This window comes from Notolabrus celidotus, chromosome 7 (genome assembly GCF_009762535.1).
Source record: "Notolabrus celidotus isolate fNotCel1 chromosome 7, fNotCel1.pri, whole genome shotgun sequence".
NCBI classification, from domain to species: domain Eukaryota; kingdom Metazoa; phylum Chordata; class Actinopteri; order Labriformes; family Labridae; genus Notolabrus; species Notolabrus celidotus.
Genome location: NC_048278.1, coordinates 18906111 through 18923921, shown reverse-complemented (window position 1 = coordinate 18923921; position 17811 = coordinate 18906111). Strand labels below are relative to the sequence as shown.

The 17811-nt window shown below is 41.9% G+C and overlaps 1 protein-coding gene across 1 annotated transcript; it reads left to right on the top strand.

The window, feature by feature from the left end:
• Positions 1-120: 120 nt before the first annotated feature.
• Positions 121-16759, top strand: klf3 (Kruppel-like factor 3 (basic)). Its single transcript, XM_034689071.1, has 6 exons — positions 121-449; positions 9890-9950; positions 10547-11081; positions 11861-12008; positions 14415-14581; positions 14672-16759. The coding sequence occupies exons 2-6, from the start codon at positions 9909-9911 to the stop codon at positions 14851-14853; spliced, it is 1074 nt and encodes a 357-aa protein (XP_034544962.1). The 5' UTR covers positions 121-449; positions 9890-9908; the 3' UTR covers positions 14854-16759.
• The last annotated feature ends 1052 nt before the right edge of the window (positions 16760-17811 follow it).

Genomic DNA, 17811 nt, shown 5'->3' with positions numbered 1-17811 from the left:
GATTTCATCACACACCACGTTAAATAACACACAAACACGAATAAACACACAATCTGCTGGACCACCCCGCCCCGGTCCCGCCCCACGGCCCGACCCCGCGGAGAACAGACAGACTGAGGATCATGTGACAGAAACAGTTTCTCAACGACAAAACCGGAGAGAGAGAGGCGCTCACACACTCAAAGATACTCACACATACACACACACAGTGGGAGAGAGAGATAAAGAGAGAGAGACAGAGAGTTTCGTAACTTGGGGAAGTTTTCTGTATCCATCGATCGCTGGACGTTGTCTCGTTGTTGTTCTGATGTCAGTGACACAGCGGAGTGTCGCCTGCGTCACTTTTTCAGCCCGGTCGCTTCATTGAGTTTCTTTCTGTGCCGTTCAGCAAGGCATCTGTTAAACTACCACCTCTCTCCAAGGAATAGACTGTGTACTTCATCTGTCAAGTAAGTTTGATATCGAAATCTCTCAATTTTTCCTGTGTGGACTTTTTTTTTACAGTGTGGACCCCCTGGTACTCTGCTTTTATATCCTGAGATGAGCTGCGGTGAAGCCTGTGGAAGCTGTGTGGTGTTTTAAAGTTAGATGTGGTCGTGGATTTGTTGTGTTAAAGTTATTGTGAGGAATAGAGGAAGTCCATAAATTCAGACTTGTGGGACTTTTTTTAATGAGATCAAGCTGCTTGAGTTTGATTAATTAGCCCGGTTAGATAATTTAGTTTACTGCGGCTTATTTTGAGTTGGTGGGGAAATCAAGGTTTTCATGTGAGACTTTTATTTTGTAAAAGTGAAGAAAAGGAGCGTCGTATTTTATCTTGGTGATTAATGATCGAAACACAGAGAGATAACTGATGTAACCCTGATGTAAGGGCAGCACGGAGTCAGTACTATTTATAGCTTTTAGAACCTTTTTAGAGCATGGCATTGTTAAATGTATTCAAATCAAATACGGGGTCAAAGACAGGCTGATGTCAGGGAAGAGGAGACTGTTTCATAGTGAGGGGGTGTAGTTTGTACCTCTGACACTTAACCTGTGACCACATGTGGGATTTTTTTTTCAGAAGGTCCAAACTAAAAGACTTAAAAAAATTGTGAACTTTCTTTTGATCAGTAATGGTGAAGTTAGTAGCTTCCCTGCTAAGTTTGTATGATGTCATTACAAAGTAAATTTGAGTGTTTTATTTAGAGACATAACCAACATACACTTAAAATCAAAACACAACGCAGCAAATGTCAGTTTTGAGAGGCAGCAATAGTGAATATTGATTTTGTTGATGTAAAAAGTGTGTGTGAGTTTTTGTCCCTTCACTTGTTGATAATGATTTGACGTCATGCTTGCAGGCTGAATCTATTCTAACCTGAAGCAATGTGGTGAGTGGGAGTCTGTGCTTTATGTGTGTGTATGACAGATGACCATCAGTGTTACTGCACAGTGTCAGAGCTGATAAAGTTATGTGACAGGTGTGTGTGTGTGTGTGTGTGCGACAGATTCAAACCTTCAGTCACACCTGAGCTTCTTCTTTTCACTACATCCTTAACAATACACTTTTCTCTCTGTCTCTCTGTGTGTGTTTCTGCGTCTCTGTCTCTCCCTGTTTCCTGTGCTTTGTTTCAAGGCTGAGGCTTGCGTCACACATTCCACTTGGCATATGAAGCCCTTATCCTGTTTAGAGCAGAGAGAGAGAGAGAGAGAGAGAAAGAGAGAGAGAGAGAGAGAGAGAGAGAGAGAGAGAGAGAGAGAGAGAGAGAGAGAGAGAGAGAGAGAGAGAGGGATGTGGATGTGGGGGGTGAATGGGTGGAATGAGGGTGACCTCTCTCTCCCTCTGCCTCTTTGTCTTACAGTACACTACTGGCTCACTTTAAAAAAAGATGACCTGATATTTTTTAATTTTGTTATATTTATTTGATCCTCAATTGGGCTGACACACTTAGGCACACACGCCCCAAATACCCCACCCACCCCTACGCCTTTTTTTCCTGAATCAACATGCTGATGTTATCTGGTGGAACAAAATGCGCTGGAGTGTGAACACGCAGACACACACACTAACACACACAAACACACACACAGCTCAAAGGGCACATCCTAGGGAACATTAAGGCTAAACATTAAACTCCTGGATGCTGAACAGTTGTTGATTCTCCGTCAGAAGTTAGGAGAATTAGGACACTCTGCTCGACAGACAGCCATAAACGTCAAAAGCTGTAACTCGTTACACAACGCCACATGCATGCCAGCACATGCACGCACATACACACTCATGTAAAACATACACACACTCTTGTGCAGTGCGTCTTTGAAACCACTGGATTGAGCCACTGTGACTCTTTCTCACCGCTGGCCCCCTCCCCATGTTTGAGGTTCATTGAAGTTTTGTCATACTTTGGTTGAAACCCACTTCGTTTTCTTCCCCGTTTTCTGTCTCCTGCTTGTTCTTTCCACTTCCATTTTGACATAGTTTGGTCAGAGTGGCTGTTTTCTTTGCCCTTTCTCTCCGTCTTTTCCCCCCTCTCTCCTCTCATTCTTTGGGCAAGGAGGTGAAGTGTGTGTGTGTGATGAGGGGGAGTGAGTAGACAGGAAACCGCAGGCCCCCTGCAGCAGCACCCCCCATTTGGCTTCACTCTTCTCCTCCTCCTCCTCCTCCTCCTCTTTTTTACACCCCCCGACCCATCACGCAGTGTGGAAATAATAACAGTCAGACTAAACTCTGAGGGCTTCCGCTTCTCTCTCTCTCTCTGGCAGCCTCATTCGTTCTCTCCTTCCCGCTGTCCTCGGTCGTCTGGAAAGACTCAAAACTTTGTGCTCTTTGACAAGTACAGTTAGACGTGTACATGTGTGTGTGCGTTTATGTCAGTGTTTGAGCCTTATGTCAACTTCAGTGTGTCTTTAAATTGTGTGTTTGCATATGTGTGTGATGATGGATCCTGTTTCCTCTCCCCCACTGACGGCCCCCTCTGGCTTCCCCCCGAGGTCTGCGGGCCTGCAGCCCCACAGTCTGCTGGAGAGGAGCTGAGAGGGGCAATGTGATTCTGTGTGCGTGCGTGTGCGTGTGTGTGTGTGTGTGTGTATGTGAGAATGTGAGTGTGAGTGTGAGTTTGCGAGTGTGTTTTGGGGGAGTAACAGGAGAGGAGGAGCTGGGGAGGAAGCTCAGATGGAGTATGAAGCCAAAATAAAAGGATAGGGGGCTTCAGAAGGGGCCTTAAAGTGAAGGACTCAAAGTCAGAGCACATGAGGCCTCATTAGGCAGCTCAAGAGAAGGAAATGAGGTTCAGGGTTTAAATTTAGGATGCAGAGACATGCAGAGATGTACAGTAAGGAAAAAAGCTTGAAAATAGAGATGTCCTGATACTTATACCAGCATTAATAATGGCACTGAGGCTGCTTAAAAGGGGGTACGGGATACATATGTCAATACTGATCCATAATTTAAAATAGTTTAAGAATTCTCCCAAAATATTCACAAGTTTCAGTTAATTTATCTTTTAACTATAAGTCACAGTGCAGTGCTATTTGAGAGAATAATCGAAAAGATTACAAAATGTGAGCAGGAAGTGTAAATGTTATAACTTTTTTAACTTGTGCTGGTGTCAAAAGGTAATTCGACTCTAGGTTATCAGAATCTGGAAGGATAAAATTGGTGTCAGAAGGTGGGACAAAATGTTGGTACAGAAATATGTATATACAAGTATGGTATTGTTGGAGCAAATCATGGATGTTTTCATGTTAAAATAAAACAGAGCTCTAAGAAGATTTTCCTTCCAATTTGACCAGTGAGCCACTACTCGTGGCTTCTTGTTGAGTACCTTTCAGGAGTATTATGTATTCTTCTATGAAAGAGATGTATCATTATATGATTGTCCTTCCATTTCTAAATTATCAAGGAATCCCTGTATCCTACTAACCATTGTGGGCCATGTATTGGGTATTGTTTCGTGCCGCATTATATTGTATTGTATTGAATCAAGAGTACAGTGAAGTGAGCTATTGAGGGCAACATGCGTTCCTCAGAAAGAGGAAATGTTGAATTCTGAGTTATTAGCCTGTCACCTTTATGAGTCACTTGAATGGGAGCGTAAATTAAGAATAATCCCTTCATTTCCTTAGGGGTGTAAAAAGATAACACAATATGATGTAACTCCACTTGTAGTACTAAAACCCGAGCAATCCATCTGTTGATAGAGTGCTGTTTGAACAATTTGTCATCTAGAAGTGCAGTTCGGCTGTAAAACTGACAAGGTAGAAAAGAGGGTAGAAAATGGCACAAGAGTCGGAAACAGCAAAATGTGGGCTGTAAGTGTGTGTGTTTGTGTGTCTGCTGCAGCGTGTTCTTGGACAAAGCTGTTGTCTGGAGGTTTCTGCTCTCTCTGGTGATCTCATCATCTCCAGCCTGTTACCATTACAGGGTTTGTGTGTGTCTGTGTGTGTGTGTGTGTGTGTGTGTGTGTGTGTGTGTGTGTGTGTGTGTGTGTGTGTGTGTGTGTGTGTGTGTGTGTGTGGGTGTGTGTGTGTGGGTGTGTGTGTGTGTGTTCAGCTCTGCGTGTGTCTGTGTATGCTTGAGCATATGTGCGTGTCTGTAATAATTTTTTAGTGATTTAGTGTGTGTATTCTGTCGAGCTAGCAGAAACTTGGTGTGCGGCTGTAAGTGTGCGTTGAAGTACATGTATGTGTGTGTCTGCGAGTGTGTGAGTGTGTGGTTGAGTCAGTAGCCAGCGACTCCACAAGCCACAATATTTTCCCCTTCAGTCATGGTGTTTTATATCATTCATAGAGAGGGAGAGAAAAAGAGTGTGGGGCGGTGTGTGGTTCAGATGAAAACAGTGGTAAAGTAATGAGCAAACGATGAGGAAGAAGAAGATCTGAAGTCCAAGGTTTGAGAGGGAGAGGTAGGGAGAGAGAGGTGTAGTACATGTTTGCTGAGTGGGCTGGGGTTGAGTACACAGTAGCTCTACTGACCTAGAAGGACAATATTTGCAGACCACACTTGACATGCACAAACACACGCCCAAATGTAGAGTGCACAAGTAGAAAATACTTCTCAACAACAAAAAAAGCTAATTATTTATCAAAAAGGTGCTGTACATGCTTCTTTTGACTTCAGAGTATATGTGCTCTGATTTTTACATATCTATTTGACAATGTTCAGCTGTCTCATTTCTATCTCACAGAAAGTCATAGTTTCCTCCGTCTGATCAGTTTTAAAACCAAGTCTGTTTGAGGGGCAATGCAGTACTGCTGCAACTTATGATTATTTTTAGGTATGGGTGCATTGAGTGTTCCCTTGATCCAGTTATCAGATGTCTTGACAGTGTTAGAATAGTGAAAAATCACCATTACACCCCTTGTAGCCACTTAACAGCTTTGAATGTTTTGTTTTAACTAACTAGAAATGACCACTTTCTCTTTTTCATTTTATTTTCTGAAGATCTTTTTTACATGTATGCAGTTTAGCTGCTCAGTTTAAAGTGTTGATGGTAGTTCATGGTCAAACCTTTACGTAAGGACAAAGGAGAGAAACAAAGCAACTACGACAAAATCATACACATCATAATATAATGAATTATACAGTCAAGTTTCTGGACCCTGAAATCAGCAGGCTCCAGCTGTCTCTTCTCTCCTGAGGAAGATGCTCTGCAGATATATGTCATGACTTTCCTGTAATTGTCTGATATTTCTGTGTCTCATTGTATTTCTACTTTTTTACTGCACGCCTGAGGTGAAAGTAAGCCTTTCTTTTCCACAAGGCTGATCACCAAACAATCACTATCCTGCAGTTACATTTTGCCTGCTTACTCCTTTCTATTCATTCCCACTTGTGGTAAACCCCAACCACCTGGTATGAACCTCCACACGGATTCAAACACACACACACACACAACATGATTTACCTGCTGCTGTCACAATGTGTCCCAGATCTGTGCCACGAACTGCCCTGTGTTTATTCAAATATATGACACACAGATTTAACCCACTGATCTGGGTACATGTAAAATGTTTTCATGACTCAGATGTACTTGAATCAGCTCCACCCACACATTAGTGTGTGACGGGTGAACTTTAAGGGGAATGGTATGTTCAGAGACTGTGCTTTTTAAAGGCAGTGTACTCCGAGTGCTGCAGGGTTTGTTACAGTTTTAGTGGGAGATGAACTCCTGATAACTGAGCTAATTATGACATTTTTCTGTAGCATGTGCACATGAAACAGAGATGGGCACTTGTTACTGTAAGACTGCCTCAAGCTGAGCCCTGTAGTAACAAGCTCATTTGCATTTGACGTATTTATATTTCAAAGGAGGCCCACATACGTCTTTCTATGTTTTATGGATTCTTGGAACTCACTGGACTAGCTTGATAATTGCTCACAAACTCAAAAACAAAGTCACACGTTACTGTTCATCAGGCTTCGGATTGACATCAGGGCAAGAATTTTGGTTGCTTATCACGTTCTCCTTTTGCTAATCCGCAGGGAAGAACAGTTTCAGCAGCAGAGGTATAAGAATTGTTAGTGTCGCCTCCTACAGGCAAAGAAAGGAACAACTGCTACACTACAAAAAGAAACAGCAACTTCTGAAAAGAACCAGAAACACTCAATGCACACAAGATAGTGAAAGAGTTTAAACTGTTTGATTTGGTTATTTGAGGAACAAGTAGCAGTTATTTGACCACAGAAAACTGATCTCCAAGAAGTTCTAATGTAAACCAAAGAACATCCTTTATGGCCAGTTTGAGGTGATATTTATAAGTAGGTGTCTTGCTGAGATCAAGTCATCCCACCACTACGCCTGCATCTGTGGTAGTAATAAAGGTGTGACAGAGACGAGTGGAGTAGGGTGCAGTGCTGTGTGTGTTTTTGAAGCCCCTGCTGTGTTTATATGGTGTACCTCTTTTGCTTCTGCATCACCATAGGGCAATATAAAAATCACACACCACCAATATTACGCCAATAAGGGATTGGTTTCAAGTATAACATTGTGATGACGGCAGAGCTTTGTTACAGCACTGTTGCAGACTTGCAATATGAAAAGGGCTGAAATTCTGATTTCTTTTCAGGAAAGATCAGACGTTTCATTACGTACTGTTATTTTGGTGCTCTTGGCTTCTCTAATGTGGGGATTTTCTGAGTTCCAGTTTTGAAATCCAACTTAGCTGTTTGAGAATTTTGTTCCCCACATTAGCATTTATGAGCTGCATACAGCAGCTACAAGGACATTTTGTGTCTTAGAATGTACATGGTAATGTAGTCAGCCATGAAAACAATTCAAGTTATTACAACAGCAACAAATGTAACACATTTGTCATTAGAACAAATTTTGTTTCATTATCTTTTTAAACTTGAGCCATTGCTGCCCTCAGGAGGAGTTGTAATTATAAATACAGGGTAAAAAAAAAAAGAACTGTGTTGACTGATGTCGTTGGGTTTTTTGACTGCAGGACAATCCAAGTTGGACATTGTTACTTTTTTTTGCTTTTCCTCTGTATTATAATGTCTGGCCCCGTTTTCTTGTGCTGTCTGTCATCCATATTGTTAGGAGTAGAAAAGGCACTTGCAGAAGTTCTACTCTTTCATTATCAGTTCTAGCTGGTGTTAGTTAGAAATTTAAAAAGATTTCCATGATAAGGTCAGACATCAGTTGTGGGGACTTCCATGTTGGGATCACTTTTTTGTTCATTTTGAGTTTCTTGTGTCCGTCGGGGAAAACACCTCTATTGTTTATACTGTAAGCTGAATAACTGAAAAGCTGCTTCCTTTGTCCTTTTTCTGTTTCGTGATCCGTCTGTTTGTGTTTCATACCTGCTCTTATTGTCACCTCTGTGTGCTATTCACAACCTCAATAGAACAACTGCTTAACCTCTAGTTGAACTTCAATACAATCCAAAACCCGGATTAGGAAACACACCCTTAAAGACATATTTACACATTATCAACCACACACACAACCACACGCACACGCACACACACCAAGCCACCATCTGACTGCAGTTTCTCTGTTTCTTTGTTTCTTTGGAGCCGGGCAAAGGGCGAGGCATCAGTCGTCATGTTCACACCCTTCCTGACCCAGCAAGCGAACATCCTGCTCTGCTATTGGACCATCTGCGCTGTGTGTGGTGTGTGTTTGTGTGTGTGTGTGCGTGTATGTGTATGTGTATGTGTGTGTGTTTGCTGGGGTATGACGCCCTGTCTTCTTGCCCATTTGTTAATAATTAAAGGCTGACATGTCTCCAGACTGTGGACTTTAATCAGGTCTAAAACACACACAGACTCCCTCAGGGTACATTCTTTGACAGTCCATGTTGCCTTAATGCTGAAGTACACACACATGCACCCCACACACAGACACACAAACACACACACACACAACCAGAACTTAAAAACCACACTCATTTAGGCACAAACAACGAGTCCTCACAGCTGCACCTGGACAGGCAAAGGTAACAGGAACCACCTTTGAAACCTCACACGCGTTTGATCCAAACACTCAACAGGCCTCAGTAGGTGGTGTGTGTGTGTGTGTGTGTGTGTGTGTGTGTGTGTGTGTGTGTGTGTGTGTGTGTGTGTGTGTGTGTGTGTGTGTGTGTGTGTGTGTGTGTGTGTGAGTGTGTATGTATGTGCAATATCACTGGCCAGCTTCAGCTGAATCACTCCTGTAACGGCCTCACAATTGAGCAAAACACCTCGTCGTAAAGGTGTCTGCAGCTCTGTCGGAGCAGCAGGTATTTTGGGCGACACCCATACCGTTAATTGTATTTTTACACGACCTGACAAGTTGTTAGACTGACAAGCTTGGTGCTGTGAGAAAGAGGACTTTCTGTTGAATTGTTAAAATGTAGAGAGGAGGAGAAGATGTGTAACCACTGACAGAAAGAAATGTTTGCTTGTTTGACTTGATTTACTGGACGTGATGTTGTTAAGGACAAACACCAAGGAAACTTTTCAGGCACCTGCACTTAAACGCAGACCCTGTATTTAATGCTTCTGTGTGGTTTAGTTTTTAGCACCTCTACAACATGTGTGAGCGCGTGTGTAAGTGTGGTTGTTAAAAAGATGCCCTGCATTTATTTTGTTTTGTTTGTTTGTTTGTGATCATTTTTTACATTATTGGTGTTTTTTTTAAAACTCCTGTGAGGAGTTTTTAACTGGTTATGAAATGACTGGAATTAACACTGCTGCCTCTACTAAAGCTACATAAGAAATAGAGAAATGCCTTTATTCAGAGTGGGATAGTGGATGGAGTAGGAAACAGGGAATAGAGAGAGGGGGATGACATGCAGCAAAGGGTCACGGATCAGATTTGGACCCAGACTGTCCGCTTCAAGGATGATAGCCTCCGTAAACAGGGCCCATGATTTAACCACTGAGCTGTACTGGCGCTGCCTTCTTACTGCTTTAGATTGAAACTCATCACATAGATGGATGGAGCTGGATTGGATTAGCAGCTCCAACAATTGCACGTTTTCTCCCGAACCCTCTCACAGGGTTTTGCATGAAATCAATTTGAGCAGTCAAAATAGGAAAAACTCTCTAACATTTCACAAAAGACAGATATAAAGGAGAAGTATCAAAAAAAAGTTTTCTAGTGAATCTTGCTTTTGTTTTTACCCCCTCTGATACTGTTAATCATCTCTTGACCTCTTAGGATTATCTTGTGACCTTTTGAAGGGGCCCAACCCTGGGTTTTGGAACCACTGACTGAACTGTCAGTCATTAATATTTGCAAAATATGCATTCCACATATCTATACTTTTACTTAAGTGTCATACTTACTTTTGTCTACCATTAGTTATGAATTATTGTCTTCAGTGTTAACCCATTGAACATATACATTTTTAATTTGCTGTCATATATACAGGAAATGTTTCTTAATGGCTGTATGTGTGTTTTATTTTGTAGGAGCCTGGCCGGAGCAGCCATGCTGATGTATGATTACCCTCTGAAGACAGAAATGGAGACGGTAAGCCGAGTGTGTGTCTGTTTTAATTTCAGTTTGGTGTTTTTCTGTGTGTGTGTTTTTCTGTGCTCCCATCATGCCTAAACATGTTTTGTTACCATCTAGTAACTTTGACCTAAACACACACATACACATACACATACACACACACACGCACACTCCTGTTACGTGTCTAGACAGACTGGTTCCCACATTCCAGCTCTTCCTGGACAAACAGCCTGCTGTACAGTGGACATTAGCATACAATGAGTACAAACACTGCCAGGCAGCCGGCTAATCACCACACTCTCTCTCTCTCTCTCTCTCTCTCTCTCTCTCTCTCTCTCTCTCTCTCTCTCTCACTCACTCACTCACACACACACACACACACACACACACACACACACACACACACACACACACACACTGAGACACAAAACAGTTATCCACTCCCAAACAGAGCTCTGTTAAAGATTTTTGGCTGGTTGTAGCTGTTTGTGTCACAGAAACATGTTTCCCTGTTATTCAACGGAGAGCGGATATTTTTAACAGACTTTTTGCTCTTTTGTCCCCCTCTCCTGCTTCCCTCTCCTGCATCCTCTCCCTTTCCTCTCTTACAGTCCTTCTACTCATCATTAGTGAAAACCCCGGAACAATACGGAGTCATCTTCTCCCATCCCACTCACCTCTACCACCCCTCGCACATGCACGCCTTCACCCAGTCCCACTCACACACCCAACTGGAGCCCGTGGACCTGTCAGTCAGCAAGCGCTCCTCCTCCACTTCCTCTTCCTCCTCCCCTCCCTGCTCCTCCGCCTCCTCCCCTGCCTCCTCCTCACACAGCTCCCCATCTTCCCCTTACAGCTCGGCGAGCCGTGCCTCTCCCCGCTGCTCCCCCCCACACTCCCACCTGCGCTCCTCACCCTCCCACACTCTCCCGCCACCCAATCCCTCACTTCAATACCCTACCATGGTGGCTCCTCTGATCGGCACAGGATCAGGGGTGATCCAGGGGTCAGGGGTCATGGTGTCTCCAGTTATGGTGCCTCTGTCTGTCCTCTACCCGTCGCCTCTCCACTTGCATCAGTCGATCATGGTGAGCCCACAGGTCGTCAGTGAGGACGAGCATCATCGAAGCAGAGAGCACAAGACAGGTGAAGACTCATTTTATTGTTTTTATGCAATTGTGCTACATTTTTGGAATTTAACTTAATTGACCTGGTTTGTTTTACATTTGTTTCTAATGTGGATCTGAAAATGTATCTCAAACAGTCATAAATATTGTATTTGTGTAAGAAAACAGTTGGAACAGTGACACTATAAGAAAATCCAAAAATTTAAATAATGATTGGAGGATTAGAGCATCTCAATGCATTAGTATACACAGCTTCATCACCATAGTTTATTAAAGACTGACAGGATATTGTTTCTTTTGAATTGCATGTTTTACCAGAAATGAACGGCTGTGATTTTATTTCCTCTGTTCTCTGAAGATCAGTTTCTGCAGATTCTTGTTACTTATGGGGTCCATGTTTTTCATGTTCTGTTTTCTGTGGTCAGACTTATGCACAGCAGTGCTTTGAGATAAAGACATGCTCAGCATTTAAGCATGCTAATATTAGCAATTAAAAAAAGGACAGCAGAGGTCTATCTGTAGTGGTGCTGCAGGTACTGGTCATACAATTTTTGAACAAATTCAACAATGGTTCATCCTCTGAGGAACATGATTGTCTCTGAAACATCTGCCTTCATCTACAGTCTGGATCAAAAATTGGGACCAAGTAAAGTTACAAATTGTCAGTACATTTTGCATCTAAGGGATATATGAAAGCACTGTAAGTGTAAGATAAGAATGTGTTCATGTGAAAAAGATTCCAGCAGTGGCCATACTGACCAACTCACATCTGGTGTTCTTTTTTTCATATATTCACAGTTCACTCTACAAAGCCCCTGGAGCTGCGAGGTGACGCCTATGACCTGCTCAAGCCAATCAAAACAGAGCCTCGCCCTGAGCTAGCTCATGACCTCCACAGCAGCCATGAGATGAAATCATCAGTCATCAGGATACCACACGAGTACGGGTGAGTGACACACAAACACACTTTTACGAAAAAGTTTCACTCCCTGCTGCAGCTTCCCCTTCAACTTTACATGGAAGTGGTATGAAAAGTGTAATTTTCAAACCAGGTTATTTTTTTGTGTGTAGGTGCAGTCCAAGTGTAGGCTGGGTATTTTAAAATTTTTTTATACCAGCTCTGATATCATTTAGAGTTTTGGCACTGATACAATAACTAAACTGGTATTATACTTAATGCAATTGTCGCCACACTAGCTCAGGTCAACATCATCAGGACCAAGTCAATTGATTGATGGCTAGACGGAGAAGTAAAACAAGTGATCCTCATAGAGCTGGGAATAGTTAGTTATCTTGCTCAGTTATGATGTCAGTGTATCAAAGTGTTGATGTAACACAATATCAGTATTAGCTTATTTGTTATTGGTCACTCTGTCTCCAATATTTTTAGAAGAAGCAGTGGTGGAAGGTGTGTGTCATGATCAGGCCTTCAGTCAGGACTTTTGATAAGTGTGGGTAAAAAACGATTTCAGTGAACACACATTTTTAAGGAGCTTTGGGGATGAAACAGACAGAGGCAATGATCTATTGTTCCAAGCATTGGCATGCCTGTCTCTTACTGTATGTTCCCCGCCTTTGAATCAAGTTCTTCATTGTATTAAGAGGTGAAATTAACTGAAAAAACAGGAAGATGCCAGTGGATATGTTATATAAAAGACAGTAAAATCAGAGATTTTAAATGACAGAGATAACACCCGACAAGTAACACAACAACTGTCATGACTGAAACGTAAACTCACGGCTGACTGTGCTGTGTGCGAGACGTGTCAGATTCCTTCATTCCAGTGTGGCGTCTTTAATTCTCTCATTTCCTGTCTTGACCATCAGCCACACCTCTCGTTACAGCCCCTTACCATGTTCGTTATCAACTTTCAGTCAGCCATCCTTCTGTTCCTCTTCCTCCTCCCCTTCCATTTCTTTCTCTTCTCTCCTCCTTCGTCGTTCAGTACTTCCTGAAATTTTTAGCACTCATTGTCCAGCAGTTCCCTCTTTCTTTCACACCTAGCTTTCAGGCCTCCCCCCGTAGATGTTTATGGTGCAGGTATATGTGTAATTGTGAGGGAATGTTGCCAGTTAGTTCTTGTGTGTGTGTGTGTGTGTGTGTGTGTGTGTGTGTGTGTGTGTCTGTCTGTCTGTCTGTCTGTCTGTCTGTCTGTCTGTCTGTCTGTCTGTCTGTCTGTGTGTGTGTGTGTGTGTGTGTGTGTGTGTGTGTGTGTGTGTGTGTGTGTGAGAGAGAGAGAGAGAGAGTGCGCGTGTGTGTGTGTGAGAGAGAAAGAGAGAGTGTGTGTGTGTGTGTGTGTGTGTTTCCAACCATCCTTGATAGCAGTTATCAGGGTGGTTGCCAACCTTAACAAAAAGGGTGTGTCTTCATCCGTCATCACCTTTCCTCTCAAAACACACTCACAGAGAACCAATGTAAATATACTGTATGTAGACAGTAAATAGGTCAAGTTTGCTTTGCAGCGGAGTGTGTGAAGTGCAGGGTCAACCAAAGTGTGTGTATGTGTGCCTGTGCATGCATGCTTGCGTGCGTGCATGTGTACGTGTGTGTGTCTGTGTGTGTGTGTGTTTGTGTATGTGTGTGTGTAACATGGGGTTTTCAGCACATTCCTTTGCGCAGAAGTTATCTGTGAGGGATTCATATTTCAACACTCGACACCTGCTCTCAACTGCCACTTACACACACACACACACACACACACACACACACACACACACACACACACACACACACACACACACACACACACACACACACACACACGAACAAACTCGCAAATGATAGGAAGACAACTCCTTCTTGTTTTTTTACTTCAAATTAAACACTTTTTTTCTCTCTTTATATTCTTCAGGTTTTAATTAATTTATTGTTTTAAGGACTTTATTGTGAGATTTTTGCACAAAGCTTCCTCTCATACACTCAAACACACATACACAGTGTCAGAAATCCAATCTGCATGGATTAATCAACGTTAGGTATTAAATTGGGGGGAGTGCTGCAAATATGCATCTACTGTTTCATAATATTCAGACTTTCAGAGCTTATTGCTTTTAGCTGCTTGTCAGTGTTACATGCCTGATTTGCTTCAAATTCCACTAACCTGAGTGTGAAATTGTTCTATGATTACAACAACACAAAGTATAGGTGTGGCAGAACTGGAAAACTGTGGGAGATGTTTTTCAACTTCCTGAGAAGCTGGTATTACAATAGAGTGGTTGCAACTGAATCCAACTCGTGTTTAGATTTCAACATCATGAAGTGAGGCGGCCTCTCGGTCACGTCAGATAAAGATAAAGGTGGAGCACCGCCGTTATTTTTTTTAACATGTTTTCTGCTCTCTGTCTCTCTTAGAGGAAACAACCCATCAGTAATAGTTCACTCAGGAACACAGCACCCTCTCCCTTCGGACTCCCCCGACTCATTAAAAAAGAGGCGAATTCACCGCTGCGACTTCTCTGGCTGCAACAAAGTGTACACCAAGAGCTCCCACCTTAAAGCACACCGCAGGACACACACCGGTAAGGGTTTTATTTCACACACAAATGTGAATTTTAAATTATATTGATCACATTCATAGTTAAAAAGTTATTATTTTCTTCTCTTTGCAGGTGAGAAACCCTACAAGTGCATGTGGGAAGGCTGCACATGGAAGTTTGCTCGTTCAGACGAGCTGACGAGACACTTCCGCAAGCACACAGGAGTCAAACCATTCCAGTGCCCTGACTGTGAACGAAGCTTCTCCCGTTCAGACCACTTGGCACTGCACAAGAAACGCCATCTCCTGGTTTGAAGGGCCTCCATGGGTGTTACTTGAGAGGAACTCTGGGCTGGTTTCAGCGTAGGACTGTACCACTTTGACTTGAGGGGGGGGATTTTACAGAGCTGGTCTTTCACATTGGATGGTGTTCCTCAGGATGCAAGTTTAAGACCCTTTCACCTCATTAGCCTGGGTGTGAGCTGGTATCAGGTTAGCTATCCATCACACCAGGCGCCAGTTTCTGATCCTGTCTATCATCAGCTCAATGTCCTATCATCTGGGTAGAAATAAGGTTGTTGAACCAGAACTCTGATCAGCTAAGGAAAATGGAGACACTTTGAAAAGGAGGCTGAAGAATCTCAGCTGGCCTGAGAGCAGCACTCTCTTGTGGCTGCAGAACCAAAGTGCATGTTCACCTGCATAGGGCAAGCTTAAGCTTCTTTTTGCAACATCACCTCTCACTTCCCTGCATGCATGCAAGTTAAGATTGTGGTCACAAACACACACACAAATACATGTTATTGCTGGCTAAGCCAATATAATGTGAAACTTTGCAGAATGTATCATATCACACATACTTCCGCTTTCTTTCAACAGCCACCAGTGACAAAACGCTAACTCCTATTTTATGGACCGCTACAATAAAAGCACCACACACCTCATCTGCCTCTACAAGCTTATTTCATGAAGCCAAATTGAAATACTGGTAGCCCATGCTCGCTTTCTCTTGTACATAAGCGCACACATTTATCAGCACACTCAGCAAAAATCGGCACTTAATAAAAGCAGATCAGCCTTGTTCTGGTGTGCTTTGGTATTTTGGATTAAAGAATAGTGTGGGAGGGGGGAACTCTGGGTCTTTTGCATTGTCAGAGTGAAGTGTTTTATTGTGTTATCATTCAGAAATGTGAAAGTTGCTGCACAGGGGCATTATTGTGTAAGTGAGGAAAAGACACCACTGAGATGGTTTATGGGTAGAAGCAATGAAATATATTATGTCTTATATCAAGTAAATGTATCTGTATGAGTTATTGTTTGGTTTGTGATGTGACACAGTGGTAGCCTTTTCAGTTGTGTGACACTTTTATATAGTAAGAACACAAAGTGCAAAGCAGGGACATTTTTTTTTTTGTTTATCCAGAGCAGATTAGTTTAGAGTAAAGCTCCTCTAAAATATGAAATATGAAATTTGAAATGAAATTATATTTAATTCCACAGTTTCTTCATTAAAAGGTCATATGAAGAAATAAAGTTAAACTTCGCCATTTTTTCTTTAGTTTCGAAAGCCATCACAGTTTTAGAAAACAACTTTCTATTTGTACAGCATCTGGAGAACAAAATATTTTGTGTAAAGCGTCTTTGTACATGTCTCGATGTGCACTTTATATTAAACATTCCCAAAGCCAAACTTTTTAATCACATATGTTTTATTCACAGATCTGCTGGTCGGTTTGATCCAAAAATATCTAACAGGGGTCTTAGTTTGTATTTCTGTTATCATTTAAAGCCAGAGAAAGGTGTTTTATTCACATGTACTCACACCTACATGCACACTTACAGCATAAGACACAGAGACACACTCACATCGAATGTAGCAGCTCAACTGATCTGCATTTACCCCTGGTTATTCTTTGCTGTTTTTGCTTGTAAATGTTTTTGTATCTCTGCAAATATAAGTTGTAATATATACATATATATTTTATAATTGATTGTTAGACTGAAAGGGCAATTAAAGGTTTTTATTAAGCATGATTTTGATACTCTTATGATAATGGATATAATACATTTCTATTATATTTTTTAATCTAATGTTGGCAATACAAAGGGAACATGTTAAACTGTGAACATATAACTGTACAGGTCTATCTGCAATGTTTGCATTTATTTTAAAACAAGATATTCATACCACTTAATAAACTTATTGATAATATTTTCAAAATGCAGTGTTGTATCTGTATTGTTCTTATGTGTGTGTATGTGTGTATGTGCCTGAATGTTGTCAAAGAAAAAACTTGACAATATTGGGTAGCCAGAATTACTCTATTTATCCCGGGAGAAATTCGTCTGTTACAGAATGCTCTTATACACAGTATGAAAAAGTCAAAATATTAATTGAAAGAAGGAATAAAATAAGATATAAATACAAATGAAATAATTTGATTAATAGTAAGTATATACAGAAACGCAGAATAGTTACAGTTCACTATGTACAAAAGTACTGGGAATGAAGGTATTATATACAGGATGTTGAAGTGGCAGGGATATTGCACAGTGTATTGCACGTTATTGCACAGAGTACAGAATATAGTTCAGTCATCAGAGGGAGGAGTTGTACAGTCTGATGGCCACAGGCCGGAATGACTTCCTGTGGCTTTCTTTGGTGCATTCAGGGGGGATCAGTCTTGCGCTGAATTTGCTCCTGTGATTCACCAGCACGTAGAGAGGGTGGTGGATGTTGTCCATGATACTGTGGAGCTTTGACAGAGTCCTCCTGTCTGTCAACCCCGTCAGAGAGTCAAGCTCCACCCCAACAACCTCACTGGCCTTGCAGATCAGTTTATTTAATCTGTTTGCATCTGCTACCCTCAGTCTACTGCCCCAGCAAGTGTCAAAGGAATTTGACCAGAGGTCAAAATGGGTCATTTTAACCCTCCTAACACTACATTTGGCAAAATGTTCTAGATATCTGGGTGGACATCCTGAAGGACATTAGCGAGAGAGAGAGAGAGAGAGAGAGAGAGAGAGAGAGAGAGAGAGAGAGAGAGAGAGTCTCTCCAAGTTTTCTTTTTTATTTCACCTTGAATGCACCATTGTAATCTAAGGAACTATACAATGTTATCTTGTACTGTAACTAGTTGGTAAGACAGCATGGGGTATGAAAGTTCTCAGTCATCCAGGTCATGGTAATTCAAACTTTTCAGATCAAGGTTTCAATTGCATGGGGTATGGAGATTGTGGGGTATTATTATTAACCATTTTCAAGAGGATATG